The sequence below is a fragment of the Diabrotica virgifera genome, chromosome 2 (assembly GCF_917563875.1).
Source record: "Diabrotica virgifera virgifera chromosome 2, PGI_DIABVI_V3a".
Classification (NCBI taxonomy): Eukaryota; Metazoa; Arthropoda; class Insecta; order Coleoptera; family Chrysomelidae; genus Diabrotica; species Diabrotica virgifera.
Genome location: NC_065444.1, coordinates 124851595 through 124866882, shown reverse-complemented (window position 1 = coordinate 124866882; position 15288 = coordinate 124851595). Strand labels below are relative to the sequence as shown.

At 34.0% G+C, this 15288-nt stretch overlaps 1 protein-coding gene across 4 annotated transcripts in view; it reads right to left on the bottom strand.

Annotated features, from left to right (window-relative positions):
• LOC114324627 (ecdysone receptor) overlaps nt 1–15288 on the bottom strand; it is a 1502986-nt gene that overhangs the window by 22146 nt on the left and 1465552 nt on the right. For 3 of the 4 annotated variants that reach the window (XM_028272498.2, XM_028272496.2, XM_028272500.2), the window contains 4 exons: nt 9346–9605; nt 5450–5605; nt 2189–2341; nt 1783–2005 (listed from right to left, as the gene is read on the bottom strand). In XM_028272498.2, coding sequence (XP_028128299.1) covers nt 1783–2005; nt 2189–2341; nt 5450–5605; nt 9346–9605 — 792 coding nt within the window. The remainder of the gene's footprint in view (nt 1–1782; nt 2006–2188; nt 2342–5449; nt 5606–9345; nt 9606–15288) is intronic. The other variant, XM_028272499.2, reaches the window with a different exon arrangement.

The following is a 15288-nucleotide window of genomic DNA, read 5'->3' as shown; positions in this document are numbered from 1 at the left end:
TTATGGGGCGCAACGATGCCAGTTCGCAGCCTCGGCGACAGTAAGCGCTGGCGAAGTGGACCGGATTAAATTCTTGTATTTAATTATGTGGCAACACGGTTCCTTTAATACTTCTCATTTGAAAAGCATTGCCGTATACAAGCTGTACTGACAACTCAGAGTGACAAACACTATAGATACTTATATTCACCATCAGTCCCTATTTCCTTGTTATCTAGTACAAGATTTATGTGTCTGTTCTACTTTTTGAAATTCTGATATTCTTCAGCCAATTTTCTTGTCATGTATTCCATCTCTTGCTTATTGTTTACTATGACGGTCTGATTATCTGCAAATGGTAGTGTAGTGTGGTAGGCAGATATTATTCAATTCTATTCCCATACCATGTGACCATCTTTTCCAACGAATATCATATAGAAAAAAGGAACAACTGATGAATATTAAAATAATTAACCTTTAAGACAAACATCAGACTTATTGAGAATGTAAGACTGTGACAACAAATATAGTGACATACATGTCTAAAAACTGGATAATAATTAGGAAGATAGAGACAATGCAAAATAGAGATGAAAATAAGGAAATTGTAGTTGTAATCCCAAAACGGGACAGAATAAATACGGAACAAGTAACGAAGTGAGACTACAGGTATAAAAAAGGGAAACATTTAATTACTTAAATGAATAATTAAATATAAAGAATATTCATGAATAACACATTATTAAAAAGAAATAGAAATAAAGATATTAGTTAGTTATCGGATTCAAACCATGCTAAATTTAGATAAGTATTATAAATATTATAATTAATATAATGTCGCTCGTCCGAAAGAAAAGTGACACAACTCAAAAAATGCATAATTACAGTTATCTTGATAAATTGACTCCAAAAATACAATACTTTTACCAGGAAAAGTGTCACATAGATGTTTACTTTCAACTTCGTCAGATGGCGAAAGTGTCATTATTCATTTGACACTAAAATGAATATTTTTATTCTGGAACAATGACACTTTTGAGGTACAATGACACGTATCGTTCACGTCGAACGAACGTATTTATCACGAAAACCGTTGTATAGGGCTTTTCATCGATTGTCACTTGTTTCGAGCTACTGTCGTATGTTGTATAAGCTGTGTATAATATTAATATACACGGATTATATGACATATGACAGAAGCTCGAAACAAATGACTGTGAATGAAAAGCCCTATTTCGAGAAGTGTCCTAGGTATTTTTCGTTAATGTTTAAAAAAGTAACCAATATTTTAAAATAAAAGTGACATAACTCAAAATTTGATCTTTGTTTCTTTTTTAAGGCACATCATTTTTTTTTGGTTTCGCTTCTTTCACAATTTGAAATATTCACTTATCCATAGTTCGTTTTTAATTTATACATTTTAGCAGTTACCATTTAAAACTTAATTAAACTAAGATCTACAAAATTTATTTTTGTCACTTCTGAAAGAAGTTTTTTTTTGAGTTGTGACACTTTTTTTCCGGATGAGCATGTATTGTTACGCTATTCGTTTTTTAAAGTACTGGTATATGATTAAAAACTTAAATTGCAAAGGGAAGTTTGTGCCGTTTGCTAGTCGTTTACTACATCAACATCCACCACACTTTGATGAGATGAAAAAGACAGATAGATTTGAAAATGGCATTGACTTTCATTAACGTACATCGAAGATTTTGTGTATTGAATTGAATAAAAACTAACTGTCAAACTAGAGTTACCAACAAGCAGGTATTTTTAATAAAAATCTAATAATTGACTACCTACCAGAAAATATGACGATGGCTGTGAGCAGCGCGTACTCAGCATTATCGACTTGCATGGAGTACATGGTCCTACAAAAATGTAACAGATCTTCAATAGTTTCTCCCATGCCAGCGAGGTTATAACTGTCTCTGGAATAAGGTTGATTGTTGACGAATAAAATGGAATCGGTCTGGTAATCATATCGCCTTGCCATCCTGAACATCATTACTTCACTTGAACAAGCCTATAAACATAATATTTACATGAATTGTGAGTTTTTTCACGTTATTGACAGTATATTAGACATTTTTAATATGAAAACTTTTTTAAATAAATATACACTGCAGCTGTTAAATGGAAAACGTTTACTGACTTTAAATTCTATTGTATTTTGTATTTTATTTATAGTTTGTTATTTAATCCTTACCTTCAACAGTGATATCTGGTCTTCCCGTAAAAGCTTATCGAACCCTGGTAACCTTTTAGCAAATTCTACTATAAGTTGTACAGTCAATATCGTAATTTCTGTTATATGTCTAAACCGAACATCACACTGGTCTTCTCCTTCCATTGGTGCATTCTAAAAACAGAAACAAATCAGTTATTACTATCACATAACTATCCGCACACATTGTATGGCATAGATAGGTTGCCAACGGTATATAAAACTTATACGAAATCTAAGGTAATCTGGGTAGTTAGTGACAAAACAGCATCAGTGTTAAGTTGCTAACTAAGGGAGCCTGAGTAGCGGTCAAAAATATTGTCATATCAAGATAACTTAAGCAGCAAGCCAATTAAGAAGAGCCCTATGTAAGTACATACTTAGCGGATCAAAACATTATCAAAATCAGGTTGCATCAGCTAGAGGGCCTAGTGAACGTTTGCCGAGTATGAACAGTTGCGTTTTGGATAGGATCAGAATGAACAATAAAGAGAAAGGAAAGACGAGTTATTTGTAATTTTTTAACGTATTTAGGCAATTGACTAAATATTTTATTTGAACTATAAATTTCGTATTTTACTTTATATTAGACAGAAATAAGAAACTCATGTTTATAACTACTTATAGTAGGTACTTGACTTTTCCGTCTGTGGTCTAAAGTTTAAGACCACTTGGCAAATTCCTGGGTAAAAAGGAGATGGAAAATCAATATACAAAAAGTTCATTACAGCAGAACATTTTGCTGATTTTTTACAGATTTATATGATCGTGCTTATCAAAAAGTGAACAATAACTTTTAGAAATACATTAAAGTATTAATGTATTAGTAATTAAACAACTTTTACTTCTAAATGAGAAAGAGGAATTAGACAGGAGACAAGTTATCTCCCAAACTCTTTACGGCAGTATTGGAACATGCTTTCAAACAATTGGAGTGGAAAGCCAAAAGAATAAATGTCGACGGCGAAGGGCTCTCCCACCTACGCTTCGCAGACGACATAGTTCTTATAACAGACAACTTAAAAGAGATTAGAACTATGCTTACGTTAGATGCCGCTTGTGAAAAAGTTGGTTTAAACATAAATTTTGGAAAGGCGCAAATACATGACAAACCTGGTACCAAGCGAAAATCCAAAAGTCGACTTCAACGAAATAGCATTGGTTCATAAATATAAATACTTAGCTCATGAAGTCCAAATTGACAAGGACAATCAAACTGCCGAACTATAAAGAAGAATCACCTTAGCATCACAACACGCCAAATTATCTGAAAAATAAGACTTTCGACCAATGTGTGCTTCCAGTCATGATTTACGGCGCCGAGACACTATCTTTAACCCAGGCCACAGCAACCAAACTTAGAGTGGCCTAGAGAAGAATGGAGTGGTCACTACTTGGACTTACTCTCAGAGACAGGGTTAGAAACGAGAAAATCAGAAGGACAGGCATCACAGATGTCATAGAGCGAATGGCTGAAGTGGAACTGGACGGGCCATGTAGCCAGAATGAAGGACGGGATATGGACCCAAAAAATTACAGTGTGGAGACCACGAGAGAAGAGGTAGAGGTAGACCACCTACACGATGGACAGATGACATCAAAAGGGTTGCTGGGAATTGGTTGCAAAAAGCCTAAGACCGACAGAACTGGAAGAAATTTGGGGGAGGCCTATGTTCAACTTTGGATGCAGAATGCTGGATGATGACTTGTAAACGATCGGAATTGTAGTTATATGCAAGGAGCTATTGAATACATTAATTAGAATTTCATTAAAATAAGGCTCTTCGTCTACCGTCGCGCGTCGCAACGCAGCTACAACTCGACTGCGATGAAACTAGCGCCAAAGAATCCCATCGTTTGTCTTTCGTCCACCAAAGCGACAGATTTGCAATCAGTTACGTTTAAGATGTCGTGTAGTTCAGATGACGACGTCGTAGTAGTAACCTTATACAAAAGAAAAATTAAAAGGAAACGAAATTGGTGGACACATCCTTACATAGCAAATAATAAAAATAGACGAGCTTTTACAGCCGCGAAGGAATTGGAGATGGACGACAAGATTTTGATATTTGACCGAATGTCTAGACGACTCATCACTGAACTAGTAGAAATACTACGGGGCTATACATAGCAAAGAAGGATACAAACTATAGGAAAAGTGTCAGTCTAGAAGATTATAATTGTACAAGCAGACATGTTTTTTAATTGCCTCTACTAATTTAAAGTACAAGTTTTGTTCTATCACAATCCCTTCAAAATCCACAAAATAAGTATGCAACGGTTGTATTGCGACTGACATGACAGTTGAGTCGCGATCAGTTATAAATCAATTCGTTTTACGCCGCGTTGCAGTTGCGTTGGTGAGCGGACTTTGTACTAAAAGCACGTGTCCGACTCATAGTTAAATGTGTAGCAAATCGGTGGCTCCCAAAATCCCGACAGCCAAAATCCCGACGGCCAAAACACCGACACGTCAGAATCCCGACACGCCAGAATCCCGACAGGCCAAAATCCCGACATGCAACAATCCTCGCATAAGTAAAAATTCCGACCACTACATTTTGAATATTTATTGCTTCCTTTTCAAATGCAATACCAAATCATATTATAGAGTATCGAAATTGAAATATTATTACTTACTAATAAGTACGGGTACTAATTATTATGTATTTTAAAAGAATAAATACTTCATTTTATAATATAAAAGCTATACTGACTGAAATGGAAGGTTGTAAGTGACATGATAATATCTATTATATGAAAGTAAACTTGAATTCAGGATTTGATTATACATATATTATTGGACTATATATTGGCAAAAAATAATAATTTAATTAATATACCCACGTTAGAAATTTTATTTAGAAAATTAGTTCATATTAAATGGTAAATACTTTGGTTTAGTAACACAAAATAAAAACAGATGGCCATAAACAAAAAACAAGAAATAAATGTAATTATATGTTAAAAAGAAGCTTATCAAAACTGTCGGGATTCTGGCCTGTCGGGATTTTGGTCTGTCGGGATTCTGGCGTGTCGGGATTCTGGCGTGTCGGGATTCTGGCGTGTCGGGATTCTGGCGTGTCGGGATTTTGGCCGTCGGGATTGTGGCTGTCGGGATTTTGGCTGTCGGGATTTTGGGGTAGACCCGTAGCAAATATAATGTGACAATTTTTGCAGTCGAGTTGCATTTGCGTTGCGGCGTAGGACGAAGAGCTTTAGTAATAACAATTTTTTACTTACCACAATTCGTTTGACGTCTTCTTCTGACGGGTGTTCGTATTCGTTTTGGAAGTACACGAGTCGATGTATGAGTTCCTCTTGTTCGGGAGAAATCGCTTTGACGAATCCATTCGGTGTGCCTCCTTTTTCCGAATCCGAGAGCTGAAATAAGAGGATCTACATAGAAATATTAATAATTTTACTGAACAATTTGCAATAGTTCAAACAAAGGTCGCAGCGAAAATACAATCAGAATTAATCATAAGTAGTAAAAATGCTTCAAAGTAATATTTTATAAATAAAATAGATGAAATAAGCAGAATAAAAGTAACTACGACTCTGACTCTCTGACTAAATAGTTACACTAAAAAATTAACAAGTGTTTTGTCAGAAGTGTCTGATTTTTCACAAAGTTAAAAACTGAAATGTAAAAGTACTAGTTATTATATTATACTTCTAGCAAAATTAACACGTTCGTCACTGAAGGTCTAGGTATTTACCAAATCAAAGCTCCCAATTGGGGGATCTATTCGGTTGTATCCTTTAATTTTCTTACTGAACGGTTTCAGAACTAATAAAAAAACTACTTGGGTCTCTAACTAACCTAAAGAATTGACCCGATCCTAGATTTGAATTTTCATGCTTCGCTGTCTCCAATGGCAGGCTTCAATAGACTGCCAACCTCATAGGCGTAACCAGGGGGGGGAGGTTTGGGGGTTATAAACCCCCATTTGGATGTACTTTGCGCTCTATACGCTTAAAACCATTAATATTCCATACCCCCTAGAGACCATCCAGTAGTTGTAACCCCCCTTAGGGTCATCCTGGTTACACCTCTGGCCAACCTATGTAATTACTATTCTGAGTAGACACTACTGTTGCCGGATAGTTATATATTATGTATGTAATCTACAATTTAAACCCAACCGCTGCGCTGTTTGGTTTTGCAGTTACATATTAGTTAATTACTTCAAAGTTCACTGAAGATGGACTGATAAATCCGAAAACGTTCGTTCTGAACAATTATGTAATCCATTTGGAACTTTAATTTAATGTTTAGTTAAATACTTATACCATTTACAACAAAAGTGAATACTAAATATTTGATATGATGATTAAGATGGTGGACATTCAACCACTTTATACAACCACTGTATACGTGATCACTAGTGAGTAGTGCTGATTATTAAGGATATAGGCGCAAAATTTCGGCTCCAATGCTTTTTGAATGCATTCATTTTTCGAATCACATTATTACATTATTACCGAGGGCCGAAAGTCCCTTAGAATAAACAAAAAGTTTCTTTTGAATGAGATATTTTAAATTAAAAACCACACTAAATTTTCTCTTTTTTTTTTCACCACTGCAACTTATTAAAATAAACATGAAATTTTCAGGGGCTTTCGGCCGTCGGTAATAACGTAATATTTCATTCTGCGTTTAAATTATTCAAAAATACCTACTTATTAGTTATGTCAGTATTGAACAAAAATTTTTTTTTATTAACTCCATTGAGTACAACAATCTGCCCATTGGGCATTTAGCATTTGTTGTGGTAAAAAAAATGAAAGCATTCACAATGCATTGGAGCCGAAAATTTGCGCCTATCCCCTTATTAAGGGGTTACATAGGTCTTGCGGGTAAAAAAAGTGACATTTTAAAAAAATTATATCTCGAAAACTTAAAAAATATTTTTATTTATAATTGGAACATGTAAAAGTATAGTACTTAAGGTACCTACTCTCAAAAAAATTTTCAGCCAAAAATATTCATTTTTGTAGAGTTGACTGCAATTTTTCGACAACAGCCCTTTTTTGCGGTGGGCAGCATAACTCGTCCAGTCTCATCTGAAATCAAAAAATCAGAAAGTTTCTTGTAGTTTATACCTTTGGCTAGTGAATAAACGAAGGAATTTTTATTAGGTGAAGTTGTTTTTGTTTTATAAAAAAAACTACTTTAAAAATGGTCATTTTTAAAAAAATGAGAAAAATTTGGGTCGAAAATGTGTTTAATGTAAAATCTTCAAATTTCATTTTTTTTAATTCCTTCGTTCATTCACTAGCCAGAGGTATAAAAGCTACAAGCAACTTTTTGATTTTTTTATTTCAGATGAGACTGGACAAGTTATGCTGCCCACCGCAAAAAAAGGGCTCTTGTCGAAAAATTGCAGTCAACTCTACAAAAATGAATATTTTTGGCTAAAAATGTTTTTGAGAGTACCTTAAGTACTATACTTTTACATGTTCCAATCATAAATAAAAATAATTTTTAGTTTTCGAGATATAATTTTTTTAAAAAGTCACTTTTTTACCCGCAAGACCTATGTAACCCCTTAAGAATAAAAAGTTATAATATCGAAGAAACATAGGTATTTTACTTCCAAAAAAAGCTAACTTTATTGAAATGTTGCTATATACCTTGATGTATTTCCACTACTTTAATTGAAATTATATTCAGACTTCTGTTTGAACAAAATGTTTTAAACAATTTATTACACATCACATATACAGAAATATTTTATAGCTTTACCCCAGGTTAATGGTCTTGATGGCAGCACATTTCGGGCGCTCAGCCGTCGAGGAGAAGAAAATTTATTTTGATAATTCGGCGACCGAGCACACACAGTCCGGACAGCGAGACACGGTGCCTTGATACCCGGAACACACATTTTTTAGGACACAAGTCCAAAGTCAAGTAATAAATTAACTAAGTCATTAATAGGGAGAGAAGCTATTCTAGCTACCCCTAAAATCATGAGGCTTAACCACATGAAGTAATTCAGAGGATGTCCCATTACCCAGGGCATCCACAGTAACGTTAAGTACAAAGAGTCCTCATTCGGTATAACCTTCGATGGGGAGGGGAGGTGGTATAGCTTGGGGGGTCAGATAGGTACCACTCCATTACAGAGTGTAACAGGTCTGATCTTCGGACATGTGGATCCACTGTTCCATTGGAACACATATATGTCCCCCGGGGATGGGGTTATACGAGTATGTGTGTGTGTGCGCCCTAGGTTAATGAAATAAAATATGGCGAAGCTAATATGGAACACAGAATGTAGATGGGGAGAGATAAATAGTAAAAGTTATAATATGTGTGTGAATTAGTATATATATTATTAATACAGAGAGGTTTATAAAGAAATATTCAAAGATACTTAATAATAATAGACAATGATGTAGTTTAAAGATAAGAAGATAAGCCGAAATACAAAAATTAAAATCTACAAAACGACCATAAGACCAATAGTGCTATATGCTTTGGAGACATTCACATTAACAGCAAGAGAAGAAGAGCAGCTGAAAGTTTTTGAGAGAAAAATTATGAGAAAAATTCTAGGACCAAAGAGGGAAAACGAAGAGGATGCAAGGCAATAGATGAACCACGAAACACAAGAATGGATGGGTCAAGAGAACATAGTTAGAGCAATAAAAGCACAGAGAATTAGATGGTATGGACACATAATGAGAAGATAGAAGAACAATCCGTTAAGAGTTATAACCGAATGGATACCACCAGGTACAAGAACCAGAGGCAGACCTAAACTCAGATGGAGACAACAAGTGGAAGAAGACTTACGAAGTATGGAAATTAGAAATATAGGAAGGAAAATCAGAGAGAGAGAAGAATGGAGAAAGGTAGTGGAAACAGCGAAGTTACACCAGCAATTGTAAAACCAAACTCAGAATGGAATGATCCCCCACAAAAAGGATCTTCAAGTGAAAACAGCTTCAGCTTCCTCGGGAGCGTACAGCTTGTATATATGTATATATATATATATATATATATATATGTAGTTTAAACAGGGAGGCAGATAGTCCTAATTGGTTTTATGTGATCGACAAAAATATGCGGGTAATTTAACTGTTTGTCTTAAATACTATAATAACAGTGTTTTATAACTTATAATTACCTCTGGTTCCATTTTGATCATTTCTGGAGATCCATTTGTAGTACTGTTCGGTTTGTCCTTCTCCTTTTGAGCCTTCTTTTCTTTTCGCTTTACTGCACATTGTACTTCGGGTACCACGCATTCTGGTCGCATTCCAACACTCAAACATTTCTTCAGACGACATTCCTGACATTTCCGCCTCATGTACATATCAATCTCACAGTGGTTGCCATATTTGCATTGATATACCGCATTTTTAGTAATACTTCTCCTAAAGAAACCTGCAGAAAAAATTAAAGATTAATAAAAAGAATACCAGTACAATATAATACAACACAAAAATACATCACTGCAAGACAATAGAAGACGTCAGTGCAAGAGCAAAGTATGTCTGAGACCAAAATTGACCATTTTTCCAAGTGTCCAAGAGAAAATCTAAGGTCCAAAATACCCATTGGCAGCAGTTTTAAAAGAGATAAAAATAGATCGTTTTTGTTTTTTAATCGATAAAAATCGATTGAAAATCGGTCGTTCTTTAACGCGGCTAACAAACATTCCACTTTTCAATAATTTTACGTCTAGGTATTTATATGACTTTTTAGTCGATTTTATTGATCTATTTTTATTCGATTTTTATCCCTTAAATAATGATAAAAAAAGTTAAAGACGTCGATTTTCAATCGATTTTTGCCGCTTTTAAAAATGCGTTAAAAAGCGATATTTTGGTATTGTGGATTTTAGATTTATACACTTTTAGATAGATGGATATCCACTTTTAGATTTAAATATAATGTCCTGAAAAGCTTTGTAAACAAAGAACCGTTGTTTCAGGATTTTTGGTTTTTCTTGTCAATTTCTTCTCCAATTTCCTTTCTAATGAGCTTACGTATGCATTCCACAGTGTTTATGTTTCCACTTCTCGCCAGTTTTGATTTTTTTATTTAGTTTTTTTTTCGTTCTTTACTTAATTTTTCTCTTGTTTTCGAAATATTTTTTGTTTTATTTTTTAGGAGGCAGGTATGATTGCCTTCTTGATTTTCTTATTCGCGTTATTTAAGGATTCTTGTTGATCAATATTATTATTTAAAACGTTTATATATACTTGACTTGTATCCATTTTAAAAATAGTTGTATGATACCTAGGCACCTGAAATTTTCAGAATAGCTCAGAACTAGCTAACAATGCAATATTTAACTGCTATTATTAATGATAAATCGATTTTTTTTATTTCAAATTATTTTAAAAATGTGACTAATGCAATGACATTTAAATTCTTTTTTTTATGACTTTTTTAAATTTTTTTAACAATTAAAGTTTACATACTAAAAATTCATATTACATATATAAGTTAATTATTATATAATAATAATAGTCTCCCGTTTTATACCGCTGACGCGGCTTTGTGATTATAGCAGGGTAGTCTGCTATGTACAGAAGGAAGGTAACAGGGCCAGTGCTACGCTTCAACGGCCTATTATTACCCCTGATTTTACCCAATGTACTCATTTTATTTACGCCGAGTCGACCTGGGGCCTACAGACATTTTAAAAATGTCTAGTTGTTCTTGTCGCCGCTGGGATTTGAACCCTGGCCCACCAGCACGCGAGTCAAGCATACTACCGCCTGAGCTACGGCCCTAATTATTATATGTAAATATTATATGTATGTGTATATACCATTTTAAATATTTTCTTAGATTTAAACGAGTTTTTAATTTTATATTGGGTCCTATAAATAATAATAATGAAAACATTTTATTATAAAAAGTTCTTTTTTATAAAAGTGTAATTATTTTTTTATTCTTTTTCTTTCAATATTTTTCTTTTATCAAAAAAAATTGTCATTCTGATGTATATTTAATCAGTCTATGGTAGCCTCTTACGGGAAAACAGTTCAGAACTGTAAAAACTTCTACCAGCAGCTGGAATTTATAATAAAAAATCGATTTTGTGTTTGTTTGTAGGTACCATTTGGGTGTATCCAGGTCCAATATCCTGTTTTTTTCTTGAAATACCTATTTGTTCACAATAAAGGGATTCGTGCTTTCTAAGTATCAGTTCATCAGTTATTGACGTTGTTGCTTTCTATCTCCTATTTCCAATGTTTCCTTTAGCATTATTGCACTTGTTAACCTAACCTAATCTAACCTATTAGCATCCAGTGATGCTTTCTGTTTATTTCTATGGCCCTGAAATGTTTTCATATAATTTTTCTACTTCTTGTAACATACTTCCATTTCAGTTACTTCAATTCAGGTAGGAATGTATTCAATTCAAGTAGAACAATTATTGTGATGGCTCTATGTTATTTATATCCTCCTCATTAATTTTAATACCAATCTGTAAATTCTGGACTATTTATTGCGAATGATATACTGGGTTGGGATAAAGTATGGAACCAAGCAAATATCTTTGAAACGAAAAGAACAATATTTATGAAACTTTGCATGCGAGTACAGTGACGCACAAGGCATCTGTTGCCATATTTTTTGTTACTACTCCACTTCCGGTTTCACCGGAAATACCCCTAACTTATTTAATTTAAATGGGACACCCTGTATATTTTTGCGGATTTTAAAAGAACTTGTTATTTTTACTTCATACATACCAAATTTGGTAGAAAAAATGTGTTAAAAAGTGTCTGTAGATAATTTTTTGTATTAATACAATGTAGTAGGAAATAAACGAGTACCATCTATACTGTAGACTAAAATTGTTGTTTACATGCACTGCATGACTTATTTGAATTTAGTATAGTAGGTAAAGCTGTTACTGAAGTAATTGACAGAAATAAGTTGTATTAAAAATGGTTCATTTAAGTGAAAAAAGGCTATTGAAATATTAATGATAATTAACCCTTAAACGCCCAAGGGTGGTAAAAAATGTCCATCTAATGCATATTCCCTTGTAACATATTTATTACATGTTCAAAAATTTTTCAAAAATTATTTATTGTTAAAAATACATCCCTTTATCGAATGTTAATTTGGTTCTACCGATATTTTTGAAAATAAAAGTAATATCTTAAGTTAAATATGGATGGGCACAAAAAGTACACCCTTGGTAAAGCTTGTTACTAAAGGTTTCTATATAATTTCTCATTGGTAGGAACGTAATCCATATAATTATCGACGTCTAATTACATAATCGATATAATTATCCGCCATTAGGAGGCTGAAAGGAAGAATGTGGAGAAAATCGACAATCTGAATTACTGGCTTTTACTGGTATGTTAATTTTGATGTACATCGTAATTTTGTTGTAAGGTTTGTAAATTGTTTATATTAATATTTTAGAAGATGCTGTGTTTAGTAAGCATAAGATTCTTAAGTTTAATCCATTTGCAAAAACTCTCAATAAATATATTAGCTACTTTCGAGGTGGACATTTTTTACCCACCCTTGGGCGTACATGGAACCTAAAAAAGGTTGGGCGTTTAAGGGTTAATCGGTTATGATGGATTTTAATTTTTTGAAAGTGAATTTTCCAAATCGATGGATTGGACGTAGAGGATTCATAGAGTCACCCGCTCGTTCTCCGGACCTCAACCCGTTAGATTTTTTTTTCTTTGGGGTTATCTACAATCACGTGTTTACGTTAGGCGACTAACATGCTTGCAGGATTTGAGACAAAGAATAATTGATGAATGTGAACTAATACGTGGAGAAATCGTGCAAAAAGTGACACAAATTTAGGCTTGCATGTTGGAGGAGGTGAACAGCAAACATTTTCAACATTTGAAATTATTTTTTTTATTTTTAATATCATGATTCTAACGTAAATAAATTAACCTATTTTTTACTGTAAAGAGATTTATTTCTTGTTTTATTAGTTTTTTCTTCCAAACTTGGTATGTTATTTCCGGTGAAACCGGAAGTGGAGTAGTAACAAAAAAATATGGCATCAGATGCCTTTTGCGTCACTGTACTTGCATGAAAAGTTTCATAAATATTGTTCTTTTCGTTTCAAGGATATTTGCTTGGTTCCATACTTTATCCCAACTCTGTATACAGACTTTTTAATAATAATTTACATACTTATTTATCATTTCGGGGTTCAGCAAAAAAAAATAAGTATTAATAAATTCAATAACAGTGAATTACCGGATACAAAAAAAAATAGTTAAATTTTAGAAGAATGAAAATATGTATGTGTGTAAAAGTGGAATTTTATTCTCTAACCCATATGGCCGTAAAAGACATCTGGCTGATACTGATGATACTCCGCGATATATGGAAAATTCCACATATAGTATGATACAGTTGATCCAAAAAAAGGCATAACCCAGACATCCAAAGTGAAAGTTATCCTTCACCTTCAACACCAAATTGTTCTATATGGTCCACATATTGTTCAGTAAAAAGTTACACCATTTTGAGCGTCGGGTTTGGGGAAGGTGGGGGAGAAGTCGGTAAATTCGTAGTTTTTTACGTTTTTCGTCAATATTTCTAAAACTATGCGGTTTAGCGTGAACAATGTTCTATACAAAAATGTTCTACATTAAATTTTAAACAAAAAAGTTCGTATATGCATAATCCTTCTAAAACGAACGGTTCCAAAGTTACCGAGGTAGTATAGTATTATAATTGGTCCAAAAAAGGGCCTAACGCCGTCATCTCAAATTAAAGTTTCCTCCAACACCAAATTGTTCTATATGGTCCACATATTGTTCAGTAAACAATTAAACCATTTTGAGCATCGAGCTTGGGGGGGGGGGGGGAGTCGGTAAATTAGTAGTTTTTTTTTACGTTTTTCGTCAATATTTCTAAACCTAAGCGGTTTAGCGTGTAGAGGTTTTTTATATTGTTTGGACAAATTATAATATTATTACTGATGAAACTACTTTAAACAGGATTGTGTTTTCTAAATATAATCTGCTATTTCAATGGCCGGTGGTATGTTACTGATAAGCCCTTGAAGGAACGCCAACCTCACCAAGAGGCCGGACTGGGACGTTTCGCCGTCGCCGTTTCGCCGTCGCCATTTCGCCGTCGCCGTTTCGCCGTCGAGCCACTTCGCCGTCGAGCCAGTTCGCCGCCGGCCGTTTCGCCGTCGCCATACCGGCATTGGTTAAGTTTACAAGAACGTGATAACATACAACTTTTTTTTATACTAAATGTCAGTGTAAATAAAATGCTGATGTTGGTAGTTAAACCAAGTTATATTTTCGTATTCAACTATACATTGTTTTCGTCTGAAAAATAAAATATTTACAGTATTAAAATATGATTATTATCAGATTCCCGGAAATAAACAATATTGAGAAAAGGGATTTCAATTTGAATTGTTTTTACTGTATCAAAAATAAAAAACTTCATTATGCAAAAGTGTTCGAAATATAATCGTCCGAAAACCCTTCAAAACTTATATACAAGTAATGGCGACGGCGAAATGGCTCGACGGCGAAACGGCGACGGCGAAATGGCTCGACGGCAAAACGGCGACGGCGAAATGGCGACGGCGAAACGGCGACGGCGAAATGTCCTAGACCCCCAAGAGGCTTCTACAGGCCTGGTACGGAGAAACCCATTCTGAACTTTCTATGGCCAATGTCACATGAATATCTTTCCAACAGTAAAATTTTCGTTTCAAATTTAATGTAGAAAATTTTTGTATAGAAATATTGACGAAAAACGTGAAAAACTACTAATTTGCTGACTTCTCCGCTCCCTCTCCTCCCCAATCCGACGCTGAAAATGGTGTAACTTTTTTACTGAACAATATGTGGACCATATAGAACAATTTGGTGTTGAAGGATAACTTTCACTTTGGATGTCTTGGTTTGGGTCTAGTTATACCATACTAATATATTTTACTTAATACGTTAATCATGACTTTTTCTCTTTGCATTCTTTTATAATTTTATAGTGTATTTTAAATTTAACGAAAATACGTTAATATCTATAGAGAGCGGAATATATGCAAAGTGCATATAGATGCATATATTGCATATTTTCAGACAAC